This window comes from Pholcus phalangioides, unplaced genomic scaffold (assembly GCF_987345545.1).
Source record: "Pholcus phalangioides strain wild (caught in Gottingen) unplaced genomic scaffold, Ppha-v1.0 ptg000019l_1, whole genome shotgun sequence".
Classification (NCBI taxonomy): domain Eukaryota; kingdom Metazoa; phylum Arthropoda; class Arachnida; order Araneae; family Pholcidae; genus Pholcus; species Pholcus phalangioides.
This window is the reverse complement of record NW_028301612.1, coordinates 1260199-1287885: the sequence shown is the minus strand read 5'-3', so window position 1 is coordinate 1287885 and position 27687 is coordinate 1260199. Positions and strand designations below refer to the sequence as shown.

At 37.4% G+C, this 27687-nt stretch overlaps 1 protein-coding gene across 1 annotated transcript in view; it reads left to right on the top strand.

Moving 5' to 3' along the window:
- Positions 1-27687, top strand: part of LOC149071086 (integrin alpha-PS2-like) — a 60952-nt gene that overhangs the window by 11842 nt on the left and 21423 nt on the right. Inside the window, exons 2-10 of the mRNA XM_089248226.1 lie at positions 6624-6745; positions 8825-8931; positions 13454-13574; positions 23198-23259; positions 23371-23419; positions 23593-23679; positions 24266-24354; positions 26347-26453; positions 26616-26718. Of these exons, the coding sequence (XP_089104352.1) occupies positions 6624-6745; positions 8825-8931; positions 13454-13574; positions 23198-23259; positions 23371-23419; positions 23593-23679; positions 24266-24354; positions 26347-26453; positions 26616-26718 (847 nt within the window). The remainder of the gene's footprint in view (positions 1-6623; positions 6746-8824; positions 8932-13453; positions 13575-23197; positions 23260-23370; positions 23420-23592; positions 23680-24265; positions 24355-26346; positions 26454-26615; positions 26719-27687) is intronic.

Sequence of the window (27687 nt, the reverse complement as noted above, 5' to 3'; positions counted from 1 at the left end):
TAAAATTCTTGCATAAACAGGGTGGCACCAAAGGCACATTCGTGATGTTTGGTTGATGATAGGTTTTGCCTATGGGCTACACGAATTTTTCCCGCCCTTCTCTCATTCTATCTGATTTTCTTGTGTGTGACTACTCTTTCTTCGAATTCGCCACCCTGTGCTACAATCCGCTTGGCCTCCTCCCACTCCTGCAAGCACACCTGTGTGTCTAAGTCACTCTTTTAGTTACTACCATGCTCACACACTCTCGAAGTCACTCTTTTAGTCATTCACATGCTTGCACTCGGTTTTGGTCACTCACATTCTCGCACGCACTCTAGGGTAATTTTTTTGGTCTCTCACTGATATGGTTCCTTGTGATATAGGTCACTCTTTTGATCATTTACATGTTTATCATATGCTTTAGGTTATTCTTTTGGTCATTCACATGCTTGCTCACGCTCTAAATCACTCTTTTACTCACTCGTGCTTGAAAACTCTCTAGGTCACTCTTTTGGTCACTTACTGACCTAGTTCTTTACTGTCTCGGCAGAGCGGGTTTATTTAGAGTTGTATACAATTTTTTTGCCGCCCTTCTCCTATTCTACTAGTTGTCTTGGCTACCTATTCCACAAATTTGCCACCCTGGGCTATAGGCCGGTAAGCTTCTCCGTAAAAACGCAACTGGGTCGCGCTTCAAAAAGTTTGGGAGCCATTGCCATGTAGAATCTATTTATATTATCCAATTTGCGAAATTTATTTTCAGCCCCACAATGTGTTCTGTGACTTTCGGAGAGGAAAGAATCGAAAATTAAACACGATCTGTTTTGAAAATAGAGACAAGAAAGATCACATCGTGTGTGTGTGTGTGTAGTTACGAGAGGACAAGACATTTCTTTTATCCATGCCCATCTGTATAAGTAAGAGAGGCCAGCGCCCTTAGGGCCCTCCTCGTGGCCCACCCTAAAACCTATGTGCTGCTCTTGGTAGCAAGCAGTCGACGGAGGAAAAGGTCAGAGAAGACATGGCAAAAAAAAATGGTATAAAGGCTTCCATTCATAAAGAAACAGATTCCTCCTCCTCAAGATATCGTTTAAGAGTTTTTCCGAATTCATTCCACAACCGCTATATTATTACCGTTATTATTATTACGGTCTGTATTTTTTTTATACATTTTTTGGCTACATTTCTTGTTAAACTCGTGGTATATGTTCCCTCTCGTGGCGTATTTGCTTTTCTCTGATCTGCGGTTGGACGTCGGTACGACAGAAACCATTAGGCCGTTGAAAAATGCGAGCAGTTCGATAAAAAACAGTGCAAATAGCCCTGGGTAAACATCGAGATTAAAGCTATTTTAAGTTGCCCTTCTTTTCCTTTCAGTATCTTTCTTTTTCCAGCCGCTGTATATATACGCGTATGTATTCTGCAATATGTCTTAACTTTGAAAGACGTTGAGTTAAATATGTTTATTCTCTTTTTGAAATACGTGAATAGGTTTCTTTGCAACGCCAATAGGCGCGATTGGCTTAGGCCCCTCTCTCTCTTTCTCTAGTACAGCAACGTCCTAGAGCTATTCCTTTAGAAAATGTAGAAAAGTCGTTTTTACTCCGAAAAATCTCTGTAAAAAGAGTCTCATTCTGTGAAGTTTTTAATTTGGAAGGGATTTTGTTTGAGTCATCCTTCGTGAGTCACTGAGAACGTGGATGTCGCTGATTTTTTTAGGCTCATTGAGACATTTTCGTCTTCAACAGGGGTGCGCAGACTTTCAAGTCAGTGGGCCACATACGCGATATTTTTGCCAGAAACCTCAAAACAAGATGTCCTGTAAGTCTTAATTCGGCCTTTATCTCAAATATACAAATGCAAAGGTCACAACCGGCAAATTTTCTAACGAGGTGGCTGAAAAAAGATGCTACTAAAATATGCAGTCAGCCTATGTTAGAACATGTATCACGAAAAAAAGCTAATAATTAAAATAAAACTAATAATATATATAATACAGTGTCCATATAATTTTTTCACTCCTTTAAAATGTTTAAAAAAATTAAAAACTGAAAAAAATCCTGAAATACCCTAAAACTAAAAAAATTTCCTTAACAGTGAAAAAAGCAGAGAAATACAAATGTCATCAACATACGCGCCCTGCTAATAATGTATAATAAACTTCCCGTAAAAACGATTATGGATGTCTTAGTGTAAGTATGGATAGCTTCTCACTATATTTATCGTACTTTTAACACGTGTCAATTGTATGAGAATTCATGACCCCCGGAGATGAGCTATTTCATTTATTAACAACCCTATTAGAGAAAAAACTCCCTGCGACACACCACAACCTGGAATTGTCCCTTACTAAACGATACTAACTAACCGTGTGATGGCTCGGTCCTTATCCAACGGGATTCCTAACCGTAAAAGCCACCACCGGGAAACAATGTGTTTAAAATGCGAAATAAAATATAGTACATATGTGTATCCCACACACACATTCTAAAATTTTCAAACATTACAGAGATATAAACAAAAATGTGTGTGCATCGGATAACCCTGTCACATACGCAGGGCCGTAACTAGGCAGGTGCAACAGGGTCACCCGCACAGGACTCACTTGGAAGGGGAGGGGCAGAATGGGCCTTAATGCAAATTCTTGCACAGGGCACAGGATTGACTAGTTACGGCACTACACATATGACTAGTCATCAGAGAAGCAATACACTACCAGAGATCTATGCCATAACTGCAGAGTCTGTTGAATTCCGTTCATATCGTCAGTCTGTTCCGTAGTAGGGATTTGCTTTGAGTAATAGGCGGTGAGTAATCTGATAAGATTTAAGTCGCGAAGATGTGTCCGAGTCTGGAGGTAGAAGGTCTAGTCTTGATATGCCACATATGCATATGGATCTCCATAGAATTTATGAGGTTTTCCATCTTTTTGGTGACTTACGACCTAATGACTTGTTTCTTATACATGTTTATGTAAGACCGGTTGACCTGTGGAAAATGGGCATCGCTGGTGTACGAGCACTTGTATGAAGTAGTACAGTTGCTGCATCAACCGTTCGTCGTAGAGGCATGATTCTAATTTTAAGAAATGCTCAAAATGTGTTCAGAAATGCACCCACCAGTTGCAAGAGTTAAGAATAGTGTGGAATAAAATAGAAAATCTAAATTTTTATACAGACACCCTGCCCTCAAAAACACAATTCGAAAAAAAATCCACGTTTCCAAGTGCAATATTGACTGAGATATTTAAATTCAAGAATCGGAGAAAAGTTTGGAAAAAAAAAAAGGACAATGTTTCTTTATCTCATTTTATGCTATTCTTTCCACATCTCTCCGGTTTTTGAATTGAAATATCTCAGCGAATATTTTACTTAGAAACGTGCAATTTTGTTTGTCGGCCCCAGGCCAATGCGACAACTTTCTAATTGGAAGTTAGAGGACAGGGGGACCGTATGAAAATTTAGATTTTTTTTTATTTTATGACACACTACTGCTTTCTGTATCGCTCCAATTTTAGTACATGTATACTGTCGATGGGAGTATTTTATGACACACTGTATTTTCACTCTCGAAACCGGTATAGAGTGATTTTTGAACACATTCCGAGGTTTTTTAAATCAGAGTCATATCTGTACGATGAACGGTTGGTTGATAAGATAAAGGCTGAATTAGGACTTACAGGATACCCTGTATAAAGGGGGTGACCATAAGACCTGTATTTTACACACACGGGATATTTCTCCGTAACTTTGGTCACCCAAAGATTTTTATAGAGTTTTTTCGCTTTTTCAACGAGGATTGCTTGAATTCTTATTCTTTATTGAAATCAAGAATTGAGACTTATTGTAAATTATTTTTGGCTAGAAGTGGCAACTTTAGGTTGAGTTTGGTAATTCTTTTTGACTTTTATAATTCTTTTTTTGGACATATGGCAACTTCATTTGATTTTCATAATTCTTTATTGCTATAAGTGACAACTAAACTTGACTTTGATAGTTCTTTTTGGCTATAGTTGGCAACTTTACTTACCTTATTTAGATATTTTCCAGTTTTATCAGTGACTTTGTTCCATATAATCTTCAATTTTAACAGTGATTTTATTTCCTAATAGACCTGTAAATGCGTTACAACCCCCTTTTTTTTAAATTCAGACTGAATTTTCGTTGAATTTACAATTTCTTAAAACACATGTTAACCCACGCGAAATACTCGAATGAAAGTGACTCGCGGAGAACCAAAGATTTCCTGAATCCATCGTATCTGGTCAAGTCATGCTGTGTGTGTCTGACACTCGTGTTGAATTTCTGTCTCGCTGTGTGACGAGCGGATAGTTTTCTTTTATTTTGATGCTCATCAGCTGGTTATTGATACCGTGTCCTTAAGCAAAAAAGCACATTAGAAAAGGGCAACGTTCAAGAAAACGCTCCTAATGACCCTGCCCTCAGGAACATTTCCAGTCGAGGCACGAAAGAAAGGCCAACCCCAACGCTCTCTAATTAAACCAAAACTTCTTGGAAATCACGATTACGTCACTTCCTAAAGAAGCTCGCGTTCACTTCTCATGGCTCATTCTCGGCTCTCATTCCTATTCAAGTTCAGTAAAAGACCCATTATAGAAACACAACATATTTCACCTGCCACGCGAAGTTCGCCTGCGTAAATAAATTTTAAGTGGGCGCAGTGTCTTCCGGCACCCCCTTGCATACAATGAGAAGCCATTTTGATTCGTGTCAGCGTCGTGTGATGGAAACGTCTAAGAAAATGGAGCTGCCCGCGAGATAATGTCCGTAATTGACTTCCTGGCCGCAAGAAATGCGACACCGACAGAGATTAATCTTCGGAACTGTGAAATGTATGGTCCGAATCTCATGATTGATGACAAAGTTCAGGAATAGGTGAAACGGTTTAGGGATTGCCTAAAGAACGTATGAACCATGTCACACCTAACACATGCACAAGATAATCGTTAATTGTCGCGAGGGGTTCAACCCCAGCCTAGAAGGCATGAGAGCGAGCCGGTCTCACATTTAAAAAAGTTCCTCCACAGACAGCAATTGGGCCAACAACAGTTAAAGAATTACAACAGAAGAACTAACCTGCAAAGTTGTTTTCTTCTGCATTAGGAAGTCTAATGGCAGCCTTTCATAAACACATATAGTCATTCCTCAGAAACAAACTTCACGCTAGGTACAGAGCGCAATGCAGCAAAATTTCGACATGCGTCAATTCGTTAGATGTTCCTCAGAGGGATATTTACGAGGTGCGTGCGATTTAGCAATAGTTGTAGTTCAACCCGAGCATACGCATTTCCCCCAGCACTACTACGGTAGTGAACGAGTGACGCGGTGGTAAGATGCTCTTTTACCATTGCCGTCAGGTCCCAGGTTCGAATCGGGGGGGGGGGGGGAATATAGATAACGTTTAAACTTTAACGGCACGTTGTCAGATCACTTGAACGACCAGCGGCCTGTTCTAGAGCACTACCCACTGCCCGAACCACATATATAGATAAGTTAAGTGACTCAGCGCAGTTACAGGCGACAAAACGTCTAGTGGCACAGTTCCAGATCACTCTGATGACACACGGTGCAGTTCCAGATTACTTGAGTTACCTTCGACGGCACTGTTCCAGATCACTCAACACGTTTTCATATCAGTCAAGCGACCCGTACTTCCAAAAACGCGGTACACCATTGTCTTAGAAGATGTAATTGCAAACTGCAACCATACAATAAATTTAGACTTTTTACAACTGAAGCATTTCATAAACTTGCCGTCGTTAATTTCTGGGATGTTCCAATTTTTGAGACAAACGTGTATATATTTTTTAACTTTGAGATTGTTTCAGAAATTAAAAAAAATGAAATTTTCTCAGTAAAAATATACTCCTACTGTATATAATTTAGTATCGTAATCTAACTTAATCGCAAAATATTAAATTTCTACGTCAACTTCAATCAAAACAGAGGCCTAATAGGGGAGTTGAGAATCCAGAGGAACTCGAAAGATTTCACCCTCCCTTGACATTTCTGACGCACCAAACGCGGGATTTGTCATTTTGCTCTCTCTCTTCTTTCAATAAATAAGTATTTTTCTAGAACTGCCATAAAAGCCCTAAAATGTTATTCCTCTAAAATCCTCCAAAGATAACTCTCACATCACATAGTAAGTACCCAACGAGTTAAACCTAAAAAAGTGCGTAATTCATGAGAAAGGCATTAACATACCACCAAGTCAGCCATTCGTCAGAATTCATCAGTAAAAAGTAAGAAAAGTGTCTCTTGGGAGGGGAAAAAATCGCCTTTTTTGTGAAATTTGAGAGCTTGTAACCGAGTTGACGGAGCGCAAATGTTTTCTACGCACTCATCAGTTTTGGGAAAAGTGGACTTAAATCATGGTACGAGGCGAAAATAAGGGCACACCGGGGGAAAAAATGAATGGGATCTCGTGCCTCCAATGACAGCAGCTTTTTTTCATGTTTTGTTTTCATTTATGAACCCTACCCTTCTTTTGAAATTATTGCCCTCGTGTTGTTTTAATCCGTTGAATTGGCTCCTTGCGAAAGCTTATAAGATTAAGAACGATACGAATGTGTGTGCTTTAAGTTGATGGATGCTTAATTCGTGTTTGTATCTTGACAGGTTACTGGTCGGCGCCCCGAAAGCTCAGACGGATCAGCCTGGTGTGAATACGAGTGGTGCGGTTTTTAGGTGCAGCATCGACAGCCCGGATATTTGCCAAATGATTCCGTTCGATTTATCCGGTCAGTTGCCAATTATCGAGAGAAATTTGTTTGTAAAAAATACGTAATCAGCAGACGAACACAAAATTTAATTAATCTAATTAATACAAATGCAACACGACAACAGGCAAAATGCCCAATGAGGGGGCTGGCTTTCGGAAATACACTAAAAGTGGTATATATATATATGTATATATCGAGAAGATAACTTTAAATAGTTTTTTCCCAGTTTTGATTTAATGGCGCTTGGTTCCTTTTATACTGTATAAAAGCAGTTCATATGATGGTTGTTCTGTGAAAAAATTTAGGACTTATCCTACCAGTCAAAACGTGGGTCGTTATAATGAGCGTCGACTGTAATAATAAGTAATAAGTACTTACTATTGTACTTTGTTTTGTACACCTCAGGCTGTGTTGCAATCACTCACATACTGTCAAATAAAGGTTTTTTCCTACTTATTATGGCCTTTTTGACCCAATCGACGTTACACCCTTCATAAATATTTTTGCCATTTTGACCAACTAAACGTGGTTTGCGATACCATGTTCTAAGGCAATTTTTGTTCCTCTTCATGCCTAAGGCCTACCCCTCTTAGTTCGTCATCACTTCAAGGTAACACCCTGTATTTAAATGCGCGGTTGTAATAAAGTTATTCTCGCGAAGGAGGAATTTTTTGGTGCAGAATAAAACATCAGCTCAAATTTTTGTCGATAGAGAGCGCTGCAAGTAAAAAAAATCACTTTGAATATGCAAATCTGAGTCCTATAAAAATGCAGGGTGTACGATTAGCAGCTAATTTCTGAATTTTACAGTAAATGGCGCTTGCATAAAGGCCGCCTTTCACTATGATTGAGTCCTGACGCATGGGTCAGATAATAAAGGTAATAGAGAGTAAAAACTCTTTGTTGGACCATAGACCGCAAACTGCTAAATGCTATCGGCAACCACTTTTTCGTCTACTTTTGCGAAAATTTCAAAGACGCTTGGGGGGGGGGGGAACCTCCCATTCAGTCATTATTCTATGACCTTTGTATTGAAAGCGATAAATTATTGCTTCCCCGAGACGGACGACTACTTCACCAAACACCAACTCTGGCCATATCGCAATTTACTGCCATTAGTGAGATGGGTTGGAAGTGAAGGCGCTGTCAATCGGTGGTCGCCTCGAGTTCGTTAGGGAAAATATCTTATCTATATCATCCCTTGGGTTCGAACCCAGGACCCTGACAGCAACCTTCACGATTCGTAGATGAGCATCTTACCACCACGTCACTCGGGCGCAAGGAGAATGACTGGAACCAATCATTGTGCAAAGGGTTCATAAAGGTTTTCATTGTGATGTTGAAATTAGTGGATAAAGCACTATTAGTGACGTTGTTCTTCCTCAGCCGCGAATCACCCACTGAAGCGTTATGAACGTTTCAGACACAGAAGAGATTAAAGAAAGGTTCAGGTCTAATCAATCCTGCCGGACCTTCACGCAGTGCTCCCTATCGATAAAAATTTGAATGTTTTTCTGTACTAAAAAAAAGGGTTTATTAAGAAAAAGGGTTTTATTAAAGGGTTATTAAAAGTTATTGTCACCCTTCGTGAGAATAACTTTTTCGCAAACTGCATTCAAATGTACCAATTCCTTCGATTTTTATAAATTTTAAATTAGGAATTTATAAGACACTGTACTTTTATTATTGAGCTTTATATGTTCGTTAACATTCGCTCGATAATCCAAAAAAAACCACGAATGCCAGAACTGATGATATGATTCATGAATTGAAAAAATTCTTCGAGTTTGTATTAAGAGATGGTATTTTTCGACTCAAAATATACTGAGAAACCGAATTTTCTGGATGTTATGCCGAAACTAATATTTGGAAAGAAAAGTAATTTGTCTCCTACAGGAATCGAACCAGGCTCCCCTTGCATACCGTGCAAGTGCGCGAACCAATACAATACGTTATACAATATAATTCGATTCCCAGAGGAGACAAATCACTTTTCTTCCCAAATATTCGTTTCGGCATAACATCCAGAAAATTCGATTTCTCAGTATTCTTCGAGTTTGTTTGAAAATTAAAATTCAGTGCAATTTTCTGTTTCAGGTCCCGGGAAGATAATATTAAGGGGTAAAAAGGAGAATATAGATATGAAGTCTCATCAATGGTTTGGTGCGACGGTCCACAGCTCAGGGGAAAATGGCGCCATCGTGGTAAGTCAGCTTCCAATGACACGAATCTATGAAAACAAACAATTTATCCTTAAAGTTTCACGTGGATATTTGCTAGATTTTCTCATCGCAAGGAATTTTACCCAGGGCACCCAAATCGAAGTGACGCATATACTCACTTGCTCATCTGCTCACTCATCCACTCACTCACTTTGTCGATGAATTAGTTGTTTGTCGGTGAATTTTCCTACCAGTGAGTTGCATGGCGGTCAATTTTCTTTTCGGCGAATTCTCCCAGCGGTCAATTTTCCTTTCGTGAATTGTGTGGAGGTGAATTTAATGGCGATGAATTTTCCGCACACCGATCTATGACTTCACAAATTGGTTATATGGGACACTGTCCAATCACTCGACTGAATACTGTGTCAACATTTTCTCAAATGTCTTTCAATTTCCTTTCCGTAAGGTAAAGGAATAAGAGAGATAATTGTAACCGAAAGGTGAAGTTCCTGACAATGCATTTGGAAATATTGGTACACCGTAAGCAAGATAATCAGTGGAGAAGAATCGCATGCAGTCGTAGAGAGTTCGAATTAGCGTTTGCCTAAGCCCATAGCAGATTTCCATCAAAGATTAAAAGTAATTTTCAAGCAAGCCATATTGGCACAAACCAAGTTCTCAATGATTCATTGAGCATTCTTTGATAAAAGAAAATGTTTCTGCATTCTTGATCCAAGATCTTTTGGACCTACTTGCACAATATTGATAATTAGAGCCCGGATTGTATGGCTGTTTGGCGGCATGTTTTGGCTTTCTTCCACATTAATGCATATAAATGCATAGAATCAAAGAATTTTCAGAATAAGTGTATATTTTTGAAAGTTTATATTTAAGCTGAATACTTTTTTATAATTTTCCAAATATTGCTAATAATACAGTAAAACCTCTTTTGCTGTCACCGGCGGGTGCACAAAAAAATTCGTTCGTAAAAGAGGGGTTTGAAATGCCTACTTTTATTATGCGGGGGGGGGGGAAGGGAAATATTATTTAGCCGTAAAAGAAGGGTGTCCGCATCTGAGGGCTGTCCGTTAAGGGGGGTTGTACTGTATTTTCATAACATGCAGTTTTTCTTCCGCAGATGGAATTTAGTGAATTAATTGAGATGTTCGTATTTTTTCCCAAATATCAACCGTTCTATTCCTAACGCTATTTCTAGAAATTTGTCAAAAGCGTTAAATTTTTTTAGAAATAGCGTCGAAATTCTTTTGTATTTTGTTCCTGAGCAGCTACAACGAACTAGAAATTAAAATTGCCTAAATAAGAAACAAGTTGAAGTTTTTTGCATATGCAAGTACATATGTGGGAATATTTTTTGTAAATGAATATGCACTAAGACATAGAAAATATGCATTTTAAAAACATATCTTCTTTTTTTTTCATGGTGATTCAGGATTTTTAGTGTATATTTTGGGGTTTTAATACATTTTTAAGTACATATTTGCATATTATTAGCACACATTTCGCTACTTTTCAGTGCATATAATCAGGGTTCTAATGATAACACTGTCATCTCATATATAGCTCTTTGCTATATTCATTATAGTGTCGGGCACACCACAGATTTCTTTTACTGCTTTTGCAACTTCCTATGCCATCTCTTGTTGTTCAGGGCCCTATGGAATAACTCACCATGTCATTGATATCCTCGAAATCCATGACTTCCTTGCGCTGACTCTGAATCGTTTCCGGTGGTTTTCTTCCCTTCTTCGGATGTTTTCTTTCCTCGAGGAGTGACGTAATGTTAGGCTCATAACATGATCATTCGGGAAACCAAATCCATGCGACGAGGGCGTGATTATTTATTGTTCTATTGAATTAATCAATCTGTGTCAAAGCTTCTTTTTCGGGAGGCATTTGAAGTTCAAGACCATCCGTTAGAGTTTAAAAAACTTGACAAATTGAAATGACTATTTTATGTAGGGCTGGGAATCGATTAAAATTTTCAACTGGTTAATCAAACATTTTTAATCGATCAATCGAATTTTAATCGAATATTTTTTGTGACCATATAATAATTAGTGAATGTTATAAAAAAATATATTTTATGGATTTCACTCGCCTACTCTGTGCATGTAAATAAATATAGGAATAGGTCGAGAAATTAAGGCTGCCCGCTTCAAGCAATTTAATACGCTGAGCGTAATTGCCAAAACCTGTAATTTCGACACTTGGATCTTGTTTTTGGTTATTGTTCACCGATTTTGAAACTCCTTTCGATTAGACTGTTGCTTGGTTAACTAGAAACTTCTCTCGGATGGTACTTGTGAGGAGGAGCTGATGCTTTCAAGAATACGGAAAATGTACTGTTCATAGTGGAAGCAATGAATTTTGTTCTTGTCTCTTCTGAAATTCCCTTCCCTTGTCTTCAAACTCAATTTGAAACTAAAATCATCAGGTTCCGTTGAATCCAATTTGATCAAAAAATATTGATTTAAAATACTTTTTAGACATGGTCGCTTGTCCACAATGTTCTGTATAGAACGTGATTTATAAGACATCTAATCGGGGTTTTTTCGAAAAAATAATCAAGTTAATTCACGCATTTTTAATAAAAATTTTAATCGAATTGATCGAGCCGATTAACACAACTAATATTTTTAACTCGATTAGCAATTGATCGATTAACCGACCCAGCCCTAATTTTAAGGCTTTTTGCGCATGTACAGTCAATTCGCGATGAGTCGAGCTCCGGTGACTCAAATATCTATTTAAGTCGGAAGTTTCACTGGGCCCTAGAACTTTTTACGTATTTTAATGGTAAAGTTTTAGCATTTAGCAATGAAATTCAACATTTAGCAATAGAATTAAACAGATTAATCGAGAGAGACTGTCAAAAATCACTGCATTTTTTGACAATGAATAAGAGACTAGGCTGTTTGTTACCCGCGGCTTCACTCGCGTGAATTTGGTAATCCGGAAATTCTTCCTCGAGACCCCTTTAGGGAGTGAGTTTTGAAAAATCCCATCTTAGCGTGTCTTTGCATCATAAAATGAAGATACCGACCAAATTTCAAATTTATGGTTTCAGTGGTTTTCACTCGGCATGATTTCTCTACATAGCATTTCAACAACCCCCTTATGATCCCCTTAATTAAGGGTCAAATTTTGAAAAACCTTCTTAGAGTGAGCCTTTATGTGTGTGTCATGAAATAAAACTACTGACCAAATTTCATAAATATAGCTTCAGTGATTTCTTTATGTAACCATTGAACCCTCTAATGATCGCCCCTCAGGGGTCAAATTTTGTAAGTCCTTCTGAGTCGGTCTTTACATCATAAAATAAAGCTACCGACAAATTTCATAAATATTGCTCCAGCAGTTTCGGCTCGGCGTGATTTTTCTGTATAACCTTTACCCTTTGGGAAAGAGCGCAAACTATCCCAAGATGGTCTCTCTGGGCGGTCAGCGGTCATGTCTGTCTGTCTGTATAACCTTTAAACCCTCTTATTACCTCCCCCTTAGGCGTCCAATTTTGAAAAACCCTTTCTTAGTGGATCTTTGCTTCATAAAATAAAACTACCGACCGTGAAGGGGCCGGCCACTTCACGGATTGGCCAAGAGCTTTGGCCAAAGTCCGAATTGCAGAAACGATTCTGACTTTGGCCGGACATTTCGCGGAGATCCCTGGCCAAAGCTCGATGTGGTGATGTGAGACGACCCGGTATTAGCCGAATCCATTTTTTCATCACGAACGTGTGATACATTCTATGTATTGCAGCTATATTAGATTAGCTCCATGTGACGAGAGAAAAAAACTGAAATTTGAGAGAAAAACTATAAAAATAATTATATAAACATACAGTTTTTTTTTTTGTTCCAGATTTTGCAGAGAAAAATAATTACCGCATCGTGACTGCGGTTTGATGTGTTGCCATAACTAACGTGTACATAATTATCACGAAAAAATACGCCAACTTGACGATGATCCCGAATCATGTCTAATGTTATCAGACTTTGGCCAGGGATCATTGGTCACTTCGCGACCTTTACGGCCAATGTCCGAAATTCGGATATTCGCCGAGTGATCATGTAATTGAAATCATATAGGCCTGCGGGAAGGACTTCATATGTGTGTGTGTTTTTTGTGTCGTGTAACATATGTTTGTATTTGTATATTGTAATTTGCTGTTTGTTCGTTTTAATTAAAAAATATATATATATATTTCACGAAATTGGCCGATTCGGAAAGTGGCCGACCCCGTCGTGAATTGGCCAATTTCGGGCTTTGTTTGTTACAGTCAGTCTAGTTTATTTCTAAATACATTATCATTCAATAAATTATATATAATAAATATTAAATAACTTTTCGAATTTCTTCATCTCCAGTAGTTTTACTGATAAGATGTTCGTAAATATCTCGTTGGCATTTTAATAAATCTCTCTTTTCATCTTTCTTCTTTCTTTTCTTTCTTTCCGAAATCTGAATTTTTGTCGGCCGCTGCACATCGAGCTTTAACTGTATAATGACCATAATCATCACACCATAATGACTTTTTTTTCATAGGCCTGTGCTCCTAGATATGTATATTTCTCGAGCAACCTCAAGAGGAGAGACCCTGTGGGCACGTGCTGGGTGGTGCGAAGTTCCTTCACTAATTTTCAGGAATACTCACCGTGTCGGACAAGTAAGTTCGATACTTAATGAAATATTTCATTGTGTTTTTTCTATTGTATTATTTAAACGTTATTTGAATCGAAGAGGCCAAATTTTCCCAGCAGTGTAGTTAGAGATGCATACAATACTTACCTCAACGCAATACAAGTTCTGCCCTACACGAGACTGCACTTTACTAAAAACAACACATACAGCTAGAAATTCACGAATGAAATATTTCTGGATAATAATTATTGAAAATAGTCCTGTTTTGTTCGCAGGGAAAAACCGGGACGAACCGGCGTCAAGAAAGCCTTTTTCGGGACAGTGAATTTAGTAATAGTGAAAAACATTATCACATTTACTAGCGTCTTCTTTTATGCATTTTCTCCTCTACATATGTTCGTGTGTCTGATTCATTTGGTGTTTTTACTGATGTCCCTGCTTTTTCTTTCCATTTTCATTTATTGTCTGTATTTTGCACCTAATGAAGTTTTAGCCCGTTGGCGCCTTTCACAGGTTTATATACTAAATAAATAAATAAATAAAACTAAAAACCGGGACCACCCTACGCATCGTGTCGGGAGATCTACTACTAAACCAGACATACACCTCGTCCATATTCCTCTGCGGAACTTCTAATGAATTGGTACATTTTGTAATGTGTGTGTAAGTATAGTGAAGCTTCCTGTGAAGTTTGTTTCTGTGTAATGCTTGTTATGTGTAGTGCTGCCATCTGCAATGATTTTTTTAAACTATCCGTTTTTTCTCAACTCAGTAAGTGAAGTGTAATGAATGAATAATTGTACCGTTGTAGGACTGTTGCTTTTAAAAATGACAATTACAACTGCTATCCAAGTTCAGGCTTTGACTTTAATACCGTCGGGGGATCTGCTTGATCTCTGTGGAAAGACTTCTTAAATGGGAAACGGGCTCACATTCACACCTGGAAACATCGCTAGAAAATAATTGAGACCAAGTTAATACGTTTCAGTGAATCAATCAATAATAACTTCTTCAAATGAGCCACTTGTATTGATCTGAAACAGATGATGAGTTTATTAGAGCTTCTCAATGTGTGCATTTGTAATCACACGCCTGCGGACAGACAAAATGAGAAAAGTGCTGATAAGGAAGAATTTGCTTTTTTCTGACACCCTCCAGACTAAAGTGACCATTTGGCCATAACAACATTTCAAAGGATTCGATGGCGGCGAAAAAAATCAGATACTTCGACCGATATAAAAATGAAGATAAGCTCCGAAAAAAAAAGGCAATTTATTTCCGCTTCTTCTTTTATTTCTTAATGATGCGTACTGTGAAGTAGAAAAGTGTTGAAATATGGACATGGAAGTCTGATACGTTATCTCCAAATGAAAGAGAACATATCTGCTAATACTACTACTCTGTGTGTGTGTGTGAAAGGCCTTTTTATTTTCTATGGAAATTCGATGAAAGCTGAGGCGTCCCGAAGTCTTTTATGCGTTGTCTGCATCTTTCTTTATTCTTATGTTCCCAGTGCTTATGGTATTCTTTCTGAAATATTCTCAGAAATTCGTCTCGGTGTAACATTCCATTGAGATTCCGGAAGTCATTCCTCCGATGTTTCAAAACGTGAGGCACAGACATTTTATACGTACTTTTCGTGGGGTTTTGTTACTGTTACAGATTTTAAGATCTTTCAAAAGTTTTTCTAATTCTGGACCTGATTTTCTCTGCAGAATTTGCACTGAGCTTGAGTGACCAGATGAGGTGGCTGTTAAACCGGGAAAAATCCCTGAAATCATTGTTAAAAACCGGGACATTCATTAATAATAACCGGGACGTTTTCAAAACTCTCATTTAGTGGGCATTACAGTGTAAAATTGCAAACTAACAATGTATTACAAATATTGTCACATTACTGCTACACAGATGTTCAAAAACGAGTAAAACATCAGGATATGGGAGCCATGGTTGCCAGAATTCCCGTCCCGTATATACACGTATAAAGGACGTATGCTATGAAAGGGTGAGATGCGTTACATTATATGTTCATAAATTACTAGGGGGGGGGGGGTTGTAACTTAAGTACTCTTAGTCTCATGTTATAACGTTTATACTTCTACAAACAGTCGACCTTGGTTTACGAACTTACTAATTCGTTCCGGATGTCTGTTCGTAAACCGAAATAGTTTTTCCCATAGGAATCAATGTAAAATTGATTAATTCGTTCCAAGTATAGAAGAATGTTTTCCTCTCTTTTTTTTTACCCTGAAAACACAAAATTTCACGTCTTTATATGTAAATGCGTCAATACAAAAAGAATCTACATGCGCCTTCTTTGAATGCTCAAAGAAGGCACATGTAGATTTTGGCGACTCGAAGAAAGCATATTCAGATATAGCACACTCGAGGAAGGAATATGTACAGTTTGGAAGATCAGCGAAAGAAAAGCATGCAGATTTTAAAATCACGAGGAAAACATTCGCAGATTTTGAAAGCGCAGCGAAGAAAAAAATATGAGTTTTGGAAGCAGGCATTTTTGCGCGTCAAAATTTGGAAGCTCGGGAAAAGATACTTGTAAATTTTAAAAGCTTGTAGAAAATCGCTTGCAGATTTTCAAAGCTTTGTGAAATTTCATATGCACGATTATGGAAGCTCGAAGAAAACGCATGCAGATTTTAGTAGCGCATTGATATCACTAAAGCAAAAATTTCGAAAAACCTTGTAACAGATAAACAATTTGTGGTGAAACATAATTAGTAACTGTAATACGAGTCGAACTCCTGTTTCAAAGATTCCGCATCCAGCTACTGTATCATGAATCATCTCGCGTCTTTGATAAATGTTTTAACGTCATAATACTTTCATGATCATGTCTAGATCCATCCTATTCGTTACCACCATGCTCTACAGAGAGAAAAAAATCATTTTTCAACAGAAAAACGATGACGGTGGTTGCTGGTATCACTTCCTAGAATCTTTGAAACGTGGGTGGGTCCTGTTTCCCTCTTTTGAGAAAAAAAAACACTACGAATTTTTTTTTTGTTCTTATTTTTATCTCATGATGCATCGGTTCTGGCCAAAAATGAGGAGAGAAACGATATTTTCGACGACGTTCTTCAAGACTGTTGAAGTCAAAAAAAATATTATCGTGGACTGCCAGGGGGTTTTCAGTCTTGCACCCCCGTTACCCAAGTTCGGTGTTTGATGGCCCTATACGCGCGGGTGCCGTCTGAGTTTGTCCGTCTGTCGCTCCACACCCTGATTAATGAAGTCAGATCGCTCCGAGGGCGTAGGTCAACCCTGTTGGTGAATCGCAGCATGAAAATAGGATCAAACAGCTACTACCAGTGAGAATATGAATGCCTGTCGTACAAACATAGAAAATATTTTTCCTCCGTGAAGAAGTTTTTGGACAATTTTGGGAATTTAGAAACATGCTGTTTTTCTTCAGTGTAGGGTTCGAATATATGCCAATGCTCCCACTCCACTCCACAGATGATGACAAAGCTCCAACTTAAGAGCCCAGTCCTTTTGGCTTTTTGACGTGAATATGTTTTAAATTATCTGACGATACGAGGAGCATTCGCAAAAAGTTGCTAGACGAAATTTTTTAAATGCCCATATTTCAAGGAATACCCAACGCAAGTCAAAAGCAATTGTGTCGTCAGATGCACATTGCACGGGTGCAATGTGCATCTGACGGCTTCGGTTTTCTCAACATTCTTCAGAGGTGGTCAAAAAATCGAATAGAATGCTCGGTTTCATTTTCAAAAAGTTCTCTTCGCGTTCTCCCAAAGTCATTCTTCCGCTCTTCCAAGGCATTGTTCATCCTGAACTGGAGTATGTCGTAAGGATATGATACCTACAGAGGGGCATAGACTTTGTTTATGTTTTTCCCGCCTTTTTAGTTAGTTGTTCCTTTGTATCGGCTCGAGTCAGTCGTTCTTTTTGCTCGTGTGTAAATGAACATTTTATATTATAATTCGAAACCTTGAGTTCTCCGTATATACAGTGAAACCTGTATAAAATGTAAGCTCGAGAGTCTGCGTTTTATAGAGGTGCACATAAAAATATATGCAGTAATTTATTTCTATCGTTTACGAAACTTAAAAGTTTTGAGAACATCACCCTAACTTCTATAAACCAATGAGTGTTAAACAGAGACATGCATATTATTATTTTGAATTTTTTCATGTTTGCTGTTTCAAATAACTATGCATTAGAAATTTCATATTTAATGCGCTAATAGTTATACTTGAATTTAAAACGCCTCCTGAATAGAAATAGAATGAACACTTACTATTGTCAAAAATGAATTTTTTTTAATACAGTGAAACCTCGATATAACGATATTCTGAGGACCAAGAAAAAATATCGTTGTAGAGGGATTTTCCTTACGTATGATGCAATTTACGCTGTTGTCGTCATTTTTTCTACATTTTTGGTATTATTAATGGGATCAGAAAATTCACTTTTATGTATTTATTCGCCGCAAAAAAATTGTATTTGATTAATTTATTATAAAAATTCACCCCAAGATGCATTGCCCCTATAAAGAAGTTTTGCGCCGTACACAGAAAGTAGCAATAACTTCCTTTTGCTTTCGGTGATTTTTTCAGTGTAAGATGTTGATGTTTACTCTTCAGAAGAAGGAAAACAAGTGACGAGTCGAAGTTAAAATTAAATTCAAAACAATTCTGAGCAAAATATAAAAAATATATAATTTTTTATAGTGGTTTCAGAAATTTTCTAAAAGTATCGATATAGAGGGATTTATCGTAGTAAAGGATATCGTTATATGAAGTACCGTTGAATAGTAAATTTTGAATAGTAAATCCCCTTCCTCTCAAGATCGACACCCCCCTCCCCAGAACCGTTGTAGCGAGGTTTCACTGTATTTAAAATAAAAATTGAGAAATTGCATACCTTTTTAAAAAAAAGCAGCAACAATGAGATCAACAACCCCCCAATAACGTTTGTTAAAGGAAAATTCTACATATCTGCAACATTTAAATTTTGCTTTTTTATGCCTCTATGAACTCCAATTTTTGTGTTCTTATTCAGTACGCGTTTCTTGTTGGTGGCCATCTATACAATGAATGAAAATCTCTGCAGTAGCCAAAACGCGGTACCGCTAACACAATTGACACGTTTAAAATGAAATACGATAAACATACTGGGGGATAAACTAAGAAGCTATCCACAGTTAGATTAAGGCAACCATAATCTTTTTTTATGGTCCGTGTATTATATAGTAATAATTTTTTTCTTTCGTGATATGTGCATTTATATTAGGTTGCTGTATTTTGGTTATACATATTTGACATCCATATTTTTTATGGGCATAATTCTTGCAGCCACTTCGTTTGAGAAATTCACCTGTTTTGGCCTTTGTGTTAGTATTTTTACTCAACCGTACATGCAACTCATGAACATTGCTCTGAGAATTTCTAACAAATTGTTGCATGCAGGAACGTGTTGTGTGTGTATATGCGTGGTCCTAACCTATTGATGTTGTCCGAGTTATGCTTTTCCGTGTTCTAGTGATGCTGCATCGTGTCGAAGGTCTGCCTGCTTTCTGCGAAGATTTCAATACACCACAATTCACAGTAGCCCTTCATTTCTCGGATATTTTTCTGCAATTTCAGCCATACTTGGTAATTTTTTGTCGTATTTGGCATTTTTAGCCGTCTATATCTTTTTCAATACCCTTTTTACTTCACTAGAACTGACAAATCTAGAAACGAATTGAAGTACCTAATTCATAGCCGTGCCAAACATTATCAGCTCTATCAATTACCCTTTTACTCTCCCAGGCCCTACGAACTCTACTTTGTAATCGTTGTAATAGCTTTCTATTATACAGTGTTTTAGTGTTCCCAGAAATCCTGTTTACATAATTTAAAATCTCATATTTACAAAATACATCTACTACCGCAGCCTTAAAAAAACTGTTCCAAGTCAAAACTTCGCACAGCTGCGTAACGTATAAATGCGTCTTTCACCAAGACCAAGGTTAAAAGACGTTTATATCCGCATCAGAGTATTTTTCCCGCTCAAGAAAACTTTCCACATAATAACTCTATCCAAAGAACAACATTGACCAGACCACATAAGCCATCCATGGGTCCTATTGAAGAATTTAAAAAAACATGCTAGTAGGTTAATATCCACACGTGGGGGAAAAGAAAGAATGGTTCGAGTGATGCCATCGCAGTTTAAACAAACTTTTCAACACGCCTCACGATGTAAATAGGTTTTTTTTTTTCCGTTTGTATACACAGTGGCAAAAAATAAAAATCTAAGCAGTATTCCAAGAAGAAGCAAAAAAAATTGCCACTAAAATCGGCTTCCGGAAATAATATAAAGCGATGTTTATGGATTTTTATGGCCTGGATCTAAACCGTTTAGGGACATGTGGTCACGTATAAATACGGTCGGTGAAAAGATCACACACACACACACTTAATGTGCTCTTATTTACACGGGTGGAGAAGCAAAAAGATTTAAAGAGATCAAAGGATTGCGACGAGTCATGTTGTAAAAAGCTCAAAAGACTGTATTCCATCAAGAGGAGCCTGTTTGATGCCTAGTTTCAAGCATAACTAATTATTTTATTGCCATTATGTGCCGTAAATACACACTCGACATATGAATAAATACTCTTCTTAGCTTTTTTTCCCCTAAAATGACAAGGGTTGTCGAACTGTGGTGATAGGCGAGGGAACTTCAGAATGCTCTAAACTCATTTTAGAGCATTCGGCACCGAGCATTACCTTAATGGACAATAAGTTCCCAAGTAATAGTTGAAAGATGAATTATTTTTAAATCATTCTATTTCATTCCGACTAAAGCCAGACAAATCGTCTTCTGACAATTGCATATTCCGGAAGCCTGTGACGTGGTTCATTTAAGTTCAGGATGCTTGAAGAAGCCACTACACCAAAAAGTTTATAAACTCTAGTTATAATAGACGGCCATTACGGTGTCATTTTTTGGAACAAACAGTGAAGCATTACTAAGGGCAAGTCCATTGAGTATATGGTGGCTTACCCCACCCCCACCCCCCGTTCATTCATTATAGGCGATTTGAACTTCTTTTACGAACCTCAAGCAGCATCCATGCTTATCATGAGACCAGCCCCCCCCCCTCCCGATGATGGTGAATCTGGGTAAAAAATATACTTAGATACGTATTAGCATTATGCGATTGGATATTTTGCCTCTTTTGGGGTAATTCAATCTTTCACGAGTACAAAATTAGCAATCTTTACTTCGGTGACCATTGTGTGGCTTTTGCGAACTTTCCTGATTTAGCTAATTCTATTTTATTCCATGGAACAACCATCGTCTTCTGAAAATTGACTCTTGTTTCAACCCCTTGTGAGGTTTGAATGTATCGTAGACACAATGGCTTCCATCACGTCAGTGGGTTTCACTGTCAAGAGACACTCGTTAAAATACCGGCTGTCACGAATGCAAATCTTTAGATGATACAGTGATGAATTAAGGCCATCTAGCCCACAAAGGAAGAAATGTCAGTGAATTGTACTAGTGCATTTGAGCTGTGGTAGATCCGTTTAATGGAATGACGTTCACCCAATAACTGTGTCTTATGCCATGCGCCAAAAGTTTTAGCTCCAGGACGCGTAATTACAAAGCTCGCATTCTTAGTTCTACTAGAGGAATTAGCCCGTAGTGATTGGTAAAAGAGATAGCAAAACGTCACGAGGGACGGAGTTTTTGGCGAAACTGCTTTCCGCCAAATAACTCATTAACTTTGATACTGTGAAACTTAAAAATCTTGCGTATAAATGAAACAGTCTTTTTCAAAATAAATTCTTCATTTTAATAATTTTTTTAAACGAAAGAAAAATCTCTGAATTTCTTGATGCAGATTAAAAACCGCTGCCTGTTTTCTGCGCTTTTTTTCGCCGAGAGGTTGAAAGAGAAATATTGTATTAAAAAACATTAAGAATAATTAGTAATGATTTTTAAACAACAGATTTCAAATTCCAGTAAAAAAATCAACATTTTTCTCTATCAAAACGTGTGGCCAAAATTTTCACCATTCCCCAAAATTCCATCGCTGAAGAATGATAGGATTATATGATGAACAACTTTTTCCGAAAGCAGGCAAAATTCGTCTCCGAACTTTATAAAGCCACGAATTAATCGCAGTAAATTACGGTTTCTATTAAAATTTAAAGTTGCACATACAACTGTTAGCGCTGACCAGGTGCATAGCAGCTAGAAAAAAGGAGTTTGGGAAACAAAATGAGCTAAATCCTTTCTTCTCAAAGAAAATATTATTCTTTTTACATCAAAATACTTTCAAAGGTTGTCCAATAAACTCTCAAAAAAATCATCGTCCACCTTCTGTCAGTTTTGAGAGCACTTCTGTTTAAAAAAGAATACGATGAAGAAAAATAAATCAAAGATCGTCAAAACACGAAAATGGAAGGGAGGAAAAAAGGAATAAGAACGGAAGATTCGAATCTGCTACCTTCGCGTTACGTCCTATACTCTACCAACTGCATCACAGCAAATATCGAATTTTGGCTGTAATTAAGTAAATCACACAAAAAACACGGCATTCAACTTCTCCAAAATGAAATTTCGTCAAGTACTTTTCTATAAGCGACGTTTTGGTTCATTTTTAACAACCATGAGATCCTTAATTCTTCTATACCTGATATATATCTAGGAATGTAAACTTTATTTATACGTCTCCAGGACCTATTCCCTGAACCTCGAAAACAGGTCTCTATAAAGTTGGTTTGATATTTTCATGAAGCTCAAAAAACTGAACTCTAAACCCACCTTTTCTGTACCGTGACAGAATAGATTTGAACATTACAAGCACGACGTACTCCTTCTTTGAAGTAATGATCATTACGCTCCTGAAAACAAGCGCGTATTCCGTACCCAAATTGTCAGCAGTTCAATTACTTACGTAACCGCATGTGGTAAGATTAGGTCATATCTGATCATTTTCTTGACTTTCCCCGGAAATATCTTGAGTAAAATGAGTTCGAGGGAAGAACTCTTCAAGGACCATAAACATGTGTTTTTTCTTCGGTCTGCTCGGATAATACAATTGAGCCGTGTGATTGAAAACTCGCGGGAGATCATTTTACAGCAATCATCTTGTATGTTTTTTCGCCAAAGTTTAGAGAACGATGAAAGGACAAAAGAAAAAGAAATTAAACAGATGTATATCTCTATCTCTTATACATACGCACAAACGCATGCAAACAAGAAGCGCAACGAATGCGTCGGCAACTTTGATTAAGTCGATAATTAGGCTTGTCAACGACAAGAGAAGTGAAGCAGCCGTGATATCCATCAGCAAAACCTCCTACCCCCTGTAATGAAGATGAAGCAAGGAGGCAATTTTGAGGATTATTCCGCAATAATTGGACGAAAACACTCTGGTGCGACTGCCGGGCACCATTCTGGAAAATCTATTTATGCATCAGACAAGAAACACGAGAGAAAAAAAAGACCAAGAATATCGTATCTCGATGTCATCCAGACATTGACCATTTTTTGTCCATAATAATTAGCCATAATTAATTGGCATTAATATTGAAACCAATTAATAACAAACACTTTTCTTTCACTTTCATGATTATAACGAATTTGTATTGCTTTAAATTCTAGCTGCTTGGGGTTATCATCGCCAAGGGTCTGGCCAAGCTGGCTTCTCTGCGGCTGTGAGCAAAGTAAGTACTGAAAAGTATTCATTATTTTAAAATGCAGTATATTAAATTAGCTAAAATTTTCAGTTGGTATCAATTGCGATAAATCATTATTCGCTTGATGACAATTTCTAGGATGGAAGACGTTTGTTCATCGGTGCTGTTGGAAGCTGGTACTGGCAAGGTTGGTGATAAAATTTACAGATTGGATTTCATTCAGAATCATCTATTTCAATGGTTTTAAATTGTTTTAAATTCATCCGTTCTAATTGTTTTGTGATTGTATAAATTTTTATTTCATTGCGTAATTTTTTAATATCTATTCAATGAAGTTTTGAATTTTTGTCGAATTTTTAGGGCAGCTATTCTCTCAAGACCTTCATTCTAAGCAGTCTTTACTGGATACTTCAGAGGCACCTGAATATGATGATGACAGCTATCTCGGTGAGCTTACTTTTTTAAGAACGAAGAAAACATCTCTAGAAAAACGCTCTTTTTTTGATGAGATTCTCTTGCAGAGACAAGAGAATGTCCAGGATGTCCCATGAATTCGTAAATAGTTTAAAAATTTATAAAAATTAAAGAATCTGGTATATTTGAATGTGGATTGCGAAATAGTTACTCTTACGAAGTGGGGATCTATTTTGTTACGGGGGAAAAAAATTGGTTCAAATTTTAGTCGATAGATGGCAAGGGGTACCAGTTCAGCAGGAGTGATTGGACCTGAACTTTTCTTTAGTCTCTTCCGTGTCCGAAACGTTTGTAAAGCTCCAGCCGGTGATTCGTGGCTGAAGTAAACTAACATGACCAATAGTACTTTATCCCCCTATTGTCATTATAGCAATGAAAACCCCTTAAGAAAGCGCTAGTAACAGGAAAATTCAGAAATGAGCTGTTACTCGTTAACAACAATGGTTGATATTGGGTCTTCCCCTGATACTAATTCAATCTCCATACGCGTAACAACTACTTCTTGTACTTCTGTAATGAAATGAAACCTCTTACCCATTGCACTTTTTTTTATCTACAGGTTATTCCATGGCATTGGGCGAATTCACAGGAGACCGTGACCAAGACGTGGTTGTTGGTGTGCCGCGTGGCAATCGGCTTGTTGGGAAAGTGGGTGCATTTCTTTTTCCTTGCGTTATTTCCAATAGCATGATTTGAATAACAATACTTACGTGCAGGGCCATCTCAACGAGAATCAAACACTTTTTGGGGGCCCCGCAATCTCATTTATTTCGGGAGGAAAAGTCGGTATTCAACAAGTCTTACCCGATAACCCAATTTATAGTACAAATACAAATACAAATACAAATACAACGCCACAACAGGCAAAATGCCCAACGAGGTGGCTGATAAAAAGATGCCCATAAAAATATGGTTGTCATATGTTTCAAAAATACAGCAACCCAATTAAAAATGCAATTAACACAAATTACAAACAATATATACACATGATAAAATATTATACGATGCCCATAAAGATTACTTATGGTTGTCTTATTCTAAGAATGGATAGCTTCTCGATTTACCCCAACATGTTTATCGTATTTCTTTTTAAACGTGTCAATTGTGTTACAATTTACTACCTCCGGGGGTAAGCTATTCCATTTATTAACAACCCTATTGGAGAAAAATTCCCTGCGACACCATAACCTTGCATTGTCCCTCACCAATCGATACTGGTGTCCCCTTGTAAAAGCAGTCGATTGGCGGTGTAGTAAAAGTTCATGGTCCATCCTATCCATCCCATTGAAAATTTTGAACACTTCGATCATATCTCCTCGACACCTGCGTTCATCCAATGTAAACATATTCAAAAAATGAAGTCTTTCTTCATAACTCAAGCCCTGTGTGCCAATAAGGACACGCGTAGCTCTTCTCTGCACCCCTTCAACCAAGTCTATGTCCCTCTGTAGGTATGGTCTCCAAAACCTTACAGCATACTCCAGTCCAGGACGAACTAAGCCTCGAAAAAGCGGAAGAATGACTTTAGGACAATGCGAAGAGACATTTTTGAAAGTGAAACCAAGCATTGTATTCGATTTTTTGACAACCGCTGAACAATGTTCAGAAAACTTAAGTCGCTCGTCAATGAGAATTCCCAAATCGGTGACTCTAGTTGCATCCGGGATAGTGACACCATTCAACTCGTAAGAGAACCGTGGGTTGTTCGAACCAAAATGAGCGACCATGCACTTATCTACGCTAAACGTCATGCTCCATTCATTTGCCCATGCTGCAATCTTGTTTAAGTTGGTCTGGAGCAACTCCCTATCGCTTTCATTCCCGATTACCCCCATTAGCTTCACATCATCTGCGAATTTGCTAGTAATTCCATCGATACCCTGATCGAGTTTATCGATAAAAAGTAGGATATGTTTACAACAAAAAAAAGTGTTCCTGCACAAATATATGCCAATACTAAACAAAAAAATTATGAAAATTTTATATAATATTAATGAGCGAAATGATTTCAGAATTAATGAAAGAAATTATTAATGAAAATGACTATTGAAAATTCGGAATAGGTGAAAGGAATGATAGAAATTATTTCAGAATTGATGGAAAATCAGAATTAGAGAAAGAAATGATTCCGTAATAAATTAAAAATAACTTCAGAATAATTGAAACTTTTGAAAGAAATAATTTCAAATTTATATTGAAAATTGAGAAATGATTAAAAAAATTATTTCAGAACTAACGATTCTTAAGAATTCTTCCAAACTGGCAATTTATATGAATAGATAAAAACTAATAAGAAGTATTCTTTTAGAATAATTTCAGAACAGTTTAAAAATAATTTCAGAAAAGCTAAAAAATAATTTCAGAAAAGCTAAAAAATAATTTCAGAATAACCAAAAAATAATTTTAAAATTCATCTTTTCAGTTTTTAAAGATATGATTTCGGATTAAGTGCGAATTAAGAATTAATGAAAATCTTCAATAATTTTGTGGCTCGTGATAATTTGACACATGGCTTTAAGCCCGGGTCCTGTTGGCCCACTCGTTAAGACGCTACTGCTTATATGTGTTGGAGAAAGGCACGGAATTCTTTTATGTTATCGCATTTCATGAATTTAATTCTGGAACATTTTCTCTCAACAGATCGCAATATTCAGCTCAACGCTCCACACTCTAGTCAACATTACGGGAGAACAGCTGGGATCATACTTTGGCTATTCTGTGTGTGTATCCGACATCAACGGCGATGGGTAAGTCCTATTATCTTTGTAATTTGCAAGTCCGTTTCACCGAATTTACCCCATGCAGTCCGATAATAATCCACTCTCTATCATTTATGACTAATTGTTTTGAACCGAAAATAATTAATATCCAACTAATCATTCTGAATAAATTCGAATATTGTGTCGAAGGTTTGACGACATCGCTGTTGGAGCCCCACTCTATACCGACTTGACCGCCAAGGATGGAAGCTACGAGAACGGGAGGGTGTACATTGTTTACCAGAACAAGCAAGTAAATCAATAATAACAATACATTACTGAAATAATGATTATTATTATTTTATACCGAATAAAAATGTACGGGATTTTTCAGAAAGGACTCCGTAGCCGATTTGCAAAATTAATGAGAATTTGACTAATAGATGGCGCCACAATAGTTTTATTTTACTTCTTCCTCTGAGGCCATTTGAATATCATTGTTTACAGCAAGAGTCCTCAAATGCTGTATCAGCTTGAACTGTTCATCTGCAAGGCATACGCCATCCATACCCTGAGACACTGCAGGAATATCTCCCAGTAACTGTTTAAAAGGTATTGCACGGAGAATGTGGTGCTATCGATCAGCAAAAGTTGTAACTAATTTCACAAAGCGGCTTATTCGAAATTCCAGACCTGCTCATCAAATGTACGATTTGTTTCATCTTTCTGTCTATCACTGTTTCCATGTTGTGTCATTTCAAAGTTAGGGAGTCCTTTCTGAAACACCCTGTAGATCAGTGATTCTCAAACATTTATCAACCACTGCTCCTTTATCTTGGTCAACGTTTAAATGTTCCCAGAATATTTTAACAAAGGACCCCCCCCCACAAAGTTCCAAACTAGCACATATCAATATCACCGGCTCACCAAAACGCCCCAAATAGAAAAGTGTGGTGACGCCTTTGAGAGCCGTGACATACACTTTGAGAACAACAGAAAAACATTCTATTTACTAAACTACAGTACAATACATCCTATGTTCCGTTATCTTGAAAACGAGTGACAGCGGCCAGAATTTTTAAATACATACGTAGCCTATATAAAGGGTGTTTCAAAATTCCAAGTACAAACGTTAGGGTATCGCATTATCTAAATATCAAACCAATGTACAGGGTGATTATAATTAAAGTTTCCACACGCACTCTGAGTGGATTTTCCTCAAAAACTGCTTATCCGAATACAGCCAAATTTTTTCTCATTAAGATATCTTAATGAGACCATG